At 39.6% G+C, this 9,504-nt stretch overlaps 1 protein-coding gene across 1 annotated transcript in view; it reads left to right on the plus strand.

The window, feature by feature from the left end:
- LOC106540122 (transmembrane protein 178B) overlaps positions 1-8,966 on the plus strand; it is a 28,367-nt gene extending 19,401 nt beyond the window's left edge. Inside the window, exons 2-4 of the mRNA XM_014055143.2 lie at positions 2,422-2,535; positions 6,087-6,224; positions 7,507-8,966. Of these exons, the coding sequence (XP_013910618.1) occupies positions 2,422-2,535; positions 6,087-6,224; positions 7,507-7,751 (497 nt within the window). The 3' untranslated portion in view covers positions 7,752-8,966. The remainder of the gene's footprint in view (positions 1-2,421; positions 2,536-6,086; positions 6,225-7,506) is intronic.
- The last annotated feature ends 538 nt before the right edge of the window (positions 8,967-9,504 follow it).

Consider the following 9,504-nt stretch of genomic DNA (forward strand, 5'->3'; position numbering starts at 1 on the left):
ACCCAGGAGGGGGAATTTTGAAGATTGCAACTCTTGGTGAGGGAGTAGCTAAAAAGTCAAAGGTCTTTTACACCTCTTTCGACTAGCAGACCAGAGGTGGTTCTAACCAGTTCTGGAGAACTGGTAGCAGAAATTTTGAGTAGTTCGGAGAACTGGTAAATACCACCTCTGACTGGTCCCTCCCCAATCTATTATCTGCCTCCTGAGTCCCAGCTGATTGGGAGGGAATGGGGATTTTGTAGTAATCTTCCCCTGGAGGAGGGAGGGAATAAACATTTTGCAGTATCCTTCCCCTGCCACGCCCACCAAGCCACATCCACAGAACCAGTAGTAAAAAAAATTGTAGCAGACATATTCTAAGCAAGCTGGTTCTTGTAAGTTTCACTTTCTGAACTTTTTCTTTTTCTTTTTAAATGTTAATGTGGATTTATTTCAACCCCAGCTGGATTCTTTCTGTTTTCCTTCTTTGATTTATTTGACCATTCTCATTTCTTTTTGCCTTCTGTATGGAAAGACACATGTGACTTTGGGTTTGTACTTTATTAACTTGCAAAAACATTTTGGATCAAATGGCCAAAAAATTCCTTCCCTCTCCTTTTCACTGCCTCCCTGCTCTCTCCCTGCTTTGAGCCAACAACAGTTCAGATTGCAGACAGAAGGAGGAGGCTGAAACCCAAGGGGGAAAACAGACTCTGGCTTAGAAGATGCAATCCTTAGTTGATTTTTTTCCCCAAAAAAGGTTTTATGAACGTATAAACTTTGTGCAAAACAATTTTAAAAAACAGACATTGCAGCGTTTTTTTAAGCCAGTAAAAATAATTTGTTTTTAAAGCTGCAGATTCGTTGGGAGGAAATTGTTTTTTCTATTGTTAGTTGCGAAGTCGTGTCTGACCCATCGCGACCCCATGGACAACATTTCTCCAGGCCTTCCTGTCCTCTACCATCCTCTGGAGTCCATTTAAGCTCACGCCTACTGCTTCAATGACTCTGTTCAGCCACCTCATTCTCTGCCGTCCCATTCTTCTTTTGCTCTCAATCTTTCCCAGCCTTAGGCTCTTCTCCAGTGAGTCCTTCCTCCTCATTAGGTGGCCAAAGTACTTGAGTTTCATCTTCAGGATCTGGCCTTCTAAAGCACAGTCAGGGTTGCTCTCCTCTAGGACTGACCGGTTTGGTCGCCTTGCAGTCCAAGGGACTTTCAGGAGTTTTCTCCAGCACCATAGTTCATACAGATATGGAAATATCACAGATGGTGGAGAACATCAAGAAGAAGAAATGTGATTTCTTAGCTGTAAAATATCCAGAAAGAAATATAGACTCAGACATTATAGCACCTGGGCATCACACTGAAATTATAGAGCTGACTCCATATATCTCCCAGAAGCTTAACACTGTACTTTTATATAATAGCTATATAAACTCTCTGGGTTGACAAGTACAAATGGTTTTTCTTTAAGGGTTTTGATGGAGAGTGGGAAACAGATTTAATACATTTAATTGAGGAACAGTTTTATCTGGAATTTGGGGGGAAGATAGATTGGCTTTGGAGATTGGACCTATTGTATTCAATCAACAATTGATAAGAGGTAGTATAAAGAAACAATCTTGGCTATTTGATCTAGGACAGAGGGGGTCGGTCCGGTCCAGATCAGATGAACTGGTAGTGGCGGCAGGGGGAGGCTCCGCCCACCCACCTGGACGCTTCTGTGCTTGCGCAGAAGCGGCGTGCACACGGGCGAGCACGAGCAAACCATTAGCCCCAGGATTTGCAGCCCACCTCTGCAATTAAGGTTAATATTTTGCATGATACGGGACTGAATTCTTAGTAAATTTTCTATGAGCTGATTACAATAACAGCTTATTGGTTTTGGAATTTCAGCTTTGTCTTTCTCCTATTACTGTTCACATTTTTTATTACTTTTATATTCTTGCATAATATGTTCCATATTATTGTTTTTTTCTGTTAACTACTTTGTTATTAATATAGTTTATCAATGACAGGCTAACAATTTGTAAGTAGGTTTAGTAGTTTAACAGTTTAAAATTTGTTTGGCCTGTTTCTCAAGGTATGTTGTACTGTACCAATCAGCATTCAATTAGGGAGGATACTATGCGTATATGTGTTATTGTATTTAAGATAATTTTTTGTTGATGTCTTTTTTTGGTTATGATTTTTTTAAAAAAATATATTGGTGTTTTGTATTTTAATCTTTTTTCAATAATCTAAAAAATGCAAAAAAAAGAAACTATAATTAAGACAGATAACGATTTAGAATGGTGGGGTGAGTCTAATCAGTAACTTCTTAATTTAGTTTCTCAGCTACAGAAGAAGTTTGATTTATGGGCAGTAAAGGGAAAGCAGTGTTACAAATGTCATTGTTCAGCTACAGATTCCCCAACTGCACACTGAATTTGTCTTTGCAGGAGTCATTCAACGATGCACAGCTGTGAAATATCATTATACATCATCTTCCCTGCCACGCAACTTGCCTATTAATGTTACCAATACTATCCGCCAGGATGAATGGCATGCTCTCCGTAAGTGTCCCAAGCACATCCTTGTATGTGCATTATCAGAACCAAATGGCTATTTGGGTGAATCATCCTCAGTTCTCGCCTAGGATTCTCTCTCTTCCCCTATCATCTATCTATCTATCTATCTATCTATCTATCTATCTATCTATCTATCTATCTATCTATCTATCTATCTATCTATCTATCTATCATCTATCTACCTACCTACCTACCTACCTACCTACCTACCTACCTACCTACCTACCTATTATGTATACATGCTTTGTTTCTGTAGAGAAAGATAGACATGAACCTTAGCATATCAGTGAGAGAGATATTCTTGCACCAGATGTATTAGCTTTCTGTATGTGCCAAAAACTAACATATAAGTCAAAAACAAACATATTCCATGTTTGCTCAAGGATGGTTTGCTGGCTTGTTTACATATTTAACATTTGAATACCTCAGCAAGAAGTAAGTGAATGTAAGTGGAACAAGTTCTTGCATTGGAATAGTTTAGATTCTTTCAGAAGCAAGGAACTAAATCAGCCGTTTACCATCTTTCTTTCCAGATTTCTTCCCAGAATTTCCAATTATTCAGTTGAAGAGGATTGAAATAAATATGTTACTCTTAGATGGCTGCAAATGTACATGTTAACATATAAAACAACCAGAAAGCCTTAAAAAGATGGTTGTAGGGAATTACAGTTTTAATCATATAATGGAAGCAATCAAAAGAGCTTCAGTAGCAATCACCTATCTAGATCGAGCAAATCTACCTGCTCTGCAGTTATCCCTATCCAAAAGGCTCTGAAGAGTTAAAGCAATTTGGAGGAAATTATGGCATATCCTTCATTCTGGATTGAAAGCTGCAGGAAGAATCTTGCATGTTTTCGTTCAAGTGTTCCTGGGTTTCAAGCCAGATATACCCCTACAATGCTTATTGTATAAAGTTCAAGAGCTTATTTCTCTGGGATCCTCATTTCGAGTTAGTTTATTCCTTATACCAGGAAGGGAACTTGAGACTGAGTCATGCAGCTCTGCCAAAACATTTTGGCAGCCCAAGAGCCTTATTTGATTGCACCTGTGTGATTTCCTGCTATTTTGCAGTAAGAAACCTATAGAGCGATTATATAAACTCTAAAATAGCCTTGACCCATGTGGTTAAAAAAAAATCCTCCTTCTCCCAGGGAAAGAAACCAGAATTCTGATCTTATCCATTTGTGTGGCACAACTTGACTTGTTACAATACTTCCCTCTCCATATATTTTTTAAAGCCAAAAGTGAAGTTCTACCCTGACTAGGCAATCCATTTTTTAATATTTTTTGCCACGGAAACAATAGAGATTTTATCAGAAAATCACTAGAACTCAAATTTGAGTGGATCATCTACCTTAGTTAAGAGAAAATTATTTCTACAACCTGTTACTATCTAGTGCCAATGGAAATCCTTTATGGTGGTTGAAATCCAATATATCTGGAAAGCATAAGATCGGCGAAACCTTAGCTAGCAATGTCTTCCCTGCCACTATCTCAATCATTTATTGGGCTACTCCCATCATTCCTCTCTTATTTGCCTGGTCTGTTTACCTTCCTGAATCCTTATGATCTCTTGTCAAGAGGCAATCAGATTGAGACAGTGGCAGCAGTACATCATAATGTAATGTCCTCTGAGACTATAGCAGTATTACATCATGACATAATGTCTTTTGCAACAAATCATAGATGATCCCATATCCACAGCTTGATTGCTCTGCATTGCATTGCACTCTGCACTTACAGAACTGCCTGATTGCTTGAACATTCAAGGAAATTGCCTATTCATAGATGATCTCAGAAAAACAGAACAATACTTACAAACAGAATATTTTCAGTGGGGCAGATTTGCAGAGTTACCGTAATCCCTCTTTGCAAGATAATGATTTCATTAAGAGGAGACCTTATAATTTTAGGAAGTGCTAAGGCCTTGCTTAGTTTGCTTTTATTAACTGCTTTACATAGTTCTCAAAATCCACCAACATCCCCTCCTAAGGAGAACTTATATGGCTGATGTCTAGAGCAGCCTTTTTCACACTGGTGTTTTTCTATTTGTGCTGGATTAGAATGCTTATTGGCTTTCACAAGCTATAGCTGTAGTGTACATAGAGATTCTCAGTCATCCAGATCATGGTTGTCCCACAGGTGCTTTTTGAAGAGGTAACTGGACTTTCTGGTTTTTCTTTGAAGGCATTTCACTTCTCATCCAAGAAACTTCTTCAGTTCTAACTGGATGGTGGAGAATGGAAGGATTTATACTCCTTGCAGACGGCTGGTCATTTGCATTATTTTAGAGAGTCGTTAAGGCCATCTGGAGGTTTATCTATGTCCTCAGGGTCATGAGGGAAATAGGTGTCTTCAAAATAACTACTTCATAAATACATAGCACAACATAGGAGGACAAACCCATCAGACAAGATTCAGCAGTTCATCTGCATTGAAAAGACAAAGGCCACTCTTTTGAAGATGGCAAAGTCCACATTTTGGACAGAGAGGATCTCTGGTTTGAAGGAGGGGTCAAAGAGGCCACCTATGTCAAAACTGAACAGCCCTTTCTCAACAGAAGGGGAGGGATAGGACATCACCATCTCCAGTCTACAACACAGTCCTTTCAGCAGTTCCAAGAAGGCGCCACACCCATTTGCCTGACAACACAGATAAACCTCCAGGTGGTCTTAACAACTCACTAAAAGAATGTAAATGACCAGCTATCTGCAAGGAGGATAAATCCTTCCATTCCCTAACATCCAGTCAGAGCTTTTGGATGAGAAACCTTTTGGATGAGAAACCTTTTGAATGAGAAGCAGAGGTGGGTTCTTACCAGTTCGCACCTATTCGGTAGAACCGGTTCATCAAATCTACCGAACCGGTTAGAAGAGGTTCCACCAGTGGACCCGGAAAGCAGGCCACACCTACAGAAGAGGTTCCAAAATTTTTTGAAACCCACCACTGGTCCTTGGATATGATTATTCTACACTATCATGCTCATATTTATAAAACTCAGTGCCTCTGTGAAAGGTAAGGATGACTACTGCGTTTGTGGTGCAATCAGAACATTGCGTGTGTTGAAGTTGTTTTAACGCAAACCAAAGATGCCTTTTAAAAAACAAATTTACATCATATTCTTATGCATGCCAGTGCTGTGTGTGAGGTAATTTAAGGTGGTTCTGACAAGTATCGTTGGCATCTTCATATCTGGTCACATGGGCGGCAAGCCACTCCCATCTGGTCACATGGGCAGCAAGCCCATGAAGCACATGGGCAGCAAGCCCACAAAGGAGGCCACACCCACAGAGTAGGTTCGGACAATTTTTGAAACACACCATGAGAAGTGAAATGTCTTCAAAGTAAAACCAGAAAGTCCAGTTGCCACTTGAAAAAAGATAGCCTTTGAGACTGCAGCTGTAGTCCACCTACATCTAGAGGGTGTCAGCTTTGAAAAGACTGCCCTAAAGTTGTCCACATGGCTCTCTGTGGGTTTTCTTCCTCTACTCTTCTCCCTCTTCTTTCTTCCATGAACCAACAATGCCTCCTTTCAGACCTGCGGAGAATGACAGCTGGCTTCATTGGTATGGCGGTGTCCATAATCCTCTTTGGATGGATCATTGGCATGCTGGGTTGCTGTCAACAGCATGAACTCATGCAATATGTAGCTGGACTGCTCTTCCTTATGGGAGGTAATTATTTTTAAATTGTTATTGTTCAAAATATTTTTGGATATAATGCTGGCATTTGTATTATGTATTTTATGCAGTGAATCCATGCCTTAACAGAGAAACGGAATACATAGATGAAAAGAACATGGAAGTTAGAATGATATTCTTTGTATCATCATTGTCAATCATTCGGTCATTTCCGACTCTATGGTACTTAAACCAACTCAAATATTTTTTGACCAACCCAACTTTAAAATGTTTTGAGAATTTTCAGATAATTTGTCTGTGTCAATTGATTTATAACAAAATTAGAACCAGATCACATGCATTTCAGATTGGAACAAAATTGCATAGATCAAAGCAGTAATGAAAGAATCCTATTTCTGTAAATTTTAAAATTAGCACAAATGCATATTTATGTGTACAGTACATTTTGAGTTTTATAAGATCAAAGCATATGAATATTTTTTTAAAAAAATCAGTGGTGTTTTAGCTGACCAAAACTACATGGGACTGATGTCAACAAATACTACTACTAACTACTGAGATATAGGAATGTTTCTATTTACCAAAATAAGAGAGTAATACCACAAATACTGTGTGTTCTCCTTCTCTATTACTAGCATTTAGATTGTTAGATGATACAGAGGTTAGTGGCTTTTCATGAAACTGCTACTTATAGGGAGAAGCACTGCAGTTGTGTCATATGTCTTTTTCCTTGAAAGTTTTTTATGGTAATCCCCAGAATCATTCTCTAAAATCTGAATATTACTGTGCTTTTATTGTGGTGCAGCTTTTGGGTGGCCAGATTAACATGCAGTCTGACTTTAAAGAAACAACAGTTGATAGAAGAGTTCAGACAATCAGAGATTCTGCAGAATATGGTCACAAAAGTCAATGGTGGCCACAGTAGCTTAAGGCTTAACCTTAGATTTAAATGTCCACTGCATGTGCAACACACACACACACACTTCCACTGTGTCATCATAGCCATTTAGACTTTTGGGACTATACCCTGTGGATCTCCTTGCAGACAAATATTCAAAATGTAAAGATCAAAGAATCCAAAACAGCAGTAAAAACGCCCAGTCAGTCAAGACAGCTGCATGCAAAGGAAAGGACAGGAATCAGAGTAATGAGCCTGAGGAAAAATCAGGAATCTGCCTGTACAAGAAAGTTATTTCATTTCTGTATTTTTAAAGGCTGCTGACAAAGATAAAAACTGGCAGCTTCACATGCCTGATTCTGCCTTTGGCAGGAAAGATGTTACACATTGCTCTCTCTCTCTTCTCCTCCTTTTCAGGGACATGCTGCATCATTTCCCTTTGCACGTGCGTGGCAGGGATAAATTTTGAGTTGTCTCGCTACCCTCGGTACGTTTACGGATTACCAGAGGACATCAGCCATGGCTATGGCTGGTCCATGTTCTGTGCTTGGGGCGGCCTGGGACTGACGCTGCTGGCCGGATTCTTATGCACCCTCGCTCCCTCCCTCAACACCCCTCGGACTGTTGTACATAAACCCAGACAGGAAAATGGAGCTGTGTGATGTGGAGAATACCAGGGAGTCTTATTAGCCCACCGCCCGTTACCAGAACACAGTGTGGACATTTTGAGATCTGCAAACCAGGTTGGAACTAAGGGGTTCTATTGCTTTGGCAAAGTCCTGGAGGAATGCCAGCCCGTGATTCTTCTGTCTGCCTGTTTCTGATTCACATCAACCGTCTGGGTTAATTCTTAGTCCTGTTTTTTCTACGAGGCAGTTTTCTGTTAAATAGGCTTGTGGTGCTATAAGACCTGTTGATCGTTTAAACGGCGTCAGCTTTTTCTTAGGAGCAGAAGCCAGTGTGAATTGTTTGATGCCAAGGAGTTTTATTTCCAAGAACTGGAAGGTCAATTAGAAGGGAAAGCCAAGGGGAAAAAAATCTCCCAGTCTCAGAACTGATTCTCTTTTAAGCAGAGACCCAATGCTGGAATTGGCCCATTACCCTGAAGAAATCCTTGGTCCAGATGAAGGCTTTAAACATTCAAGAGGGAAATATTCTCAATCCAGGCTGTTCAGTATCTGTATCTTGTTAGTTCTGCAAGTCAAATATGCATTAAGTATCTTGGAGCAAAGTGCGTATTAGACCTTCAGATGCTCAAAGAATATTTCCACAAGGGGGCAAGTTGCAATGTTGTAATCACCCAAACTGTGGAACCAGTTCAAGGGTTGCACAAATCTGATGTGGTCCTTTGCTCCCTTGCAACAATCTTGTTGACTGATGTAAGAACCCTATGTTCATTTGCAAAGGAAAAAAACACCACCGAGAGTGAAGTGAGCAAGGGAGCCAGGCCCACTCTTCAAATCATGTAGCTGCTCTGAAAGGCAACCTAAGATTCCAAAATGTAGAAGAAACTTTGTTTTGGAAAAAGGAGCACAGACCCTAAAAATCTGACATTTTCTCTTGTGACACATAAGGAAGCATAACTCATGAGAGGGATCCACAGTATACAGATGATTAACAAGCTGAGCCTAACTCAGGAACATCAACAATGGTGCTGAAGGGAAGGCCTGATCTTTCCTCATTGTACTTCTTTACTGTTGCCCCCAAAGACTGCACAGAACCCTTTGATGAAGGGCTGTTTACATTGTATTTTGAAGTGGCATGTAATTAATTACTCAGTGCTAAAAGTTAATGTATTCATGGCAAGTGTGATTTTTAAATGGAAGTTGTACATTTCAAGAGGCATTAAATTAAAAGGCTTGGTTACGTTAAAAGGAGAGCAATTCTCTGGCTTTAGATTTCTTCTACGTGTTATAGCTGCAAAACAAAAACCCTGTTAACATCCTATTTAGTATCTTTACAGGAATAAGGAAGCATCATCGGATGAAAAGTATGAGTCCTGGGAACCAAATCTCAAGGTAAACAAGCATTTGGAATCAGGACCAATTTGCAGCAGAATAAGGAGCTGATGATTTTTCCTCCCCTCTTAATGTTTTATATAATTTATCTGACCAGATAAGCAAACCATAGTCTACCAATTACACATGTACCCAACATAACAAGTGAACAGAAGGGAAGCAGGAACTGATAATGATTTACTGTAATACATTGGAGGCCATTTAGTGGGAAGCTTCAGCCTACTTATATTCCGACAAATCAGCATTTTCACAAACTTATAGAATTGTTACCTTTAAGATGCTCCCAAAGAACATGCAATGCTTTTCTAATAGTGATTTTCAGATAGGCAATGGATTAAAGAAGACTTTAATCTAAGAGAGCCATGGTGGCACCATGATTAGAATGCATATTGCAGAC

This window comes from Thamnophis sirtalis, unplaced genomic scaffold, assembly GCF_051295495.1.
Source record: "Thamnophis sirtalis isolate CommonGarterSnake01/CBP01778 unplaced genomic scaffold, rThaSir2_p1.2 scaffold_1, whole genome shotgun sequence".
NCBI lineage: Eukaryota > Metazoa > Chordata > Lepidosauria > Squamata > Natricidae > Thamnophis > Thamnophis sirtalis.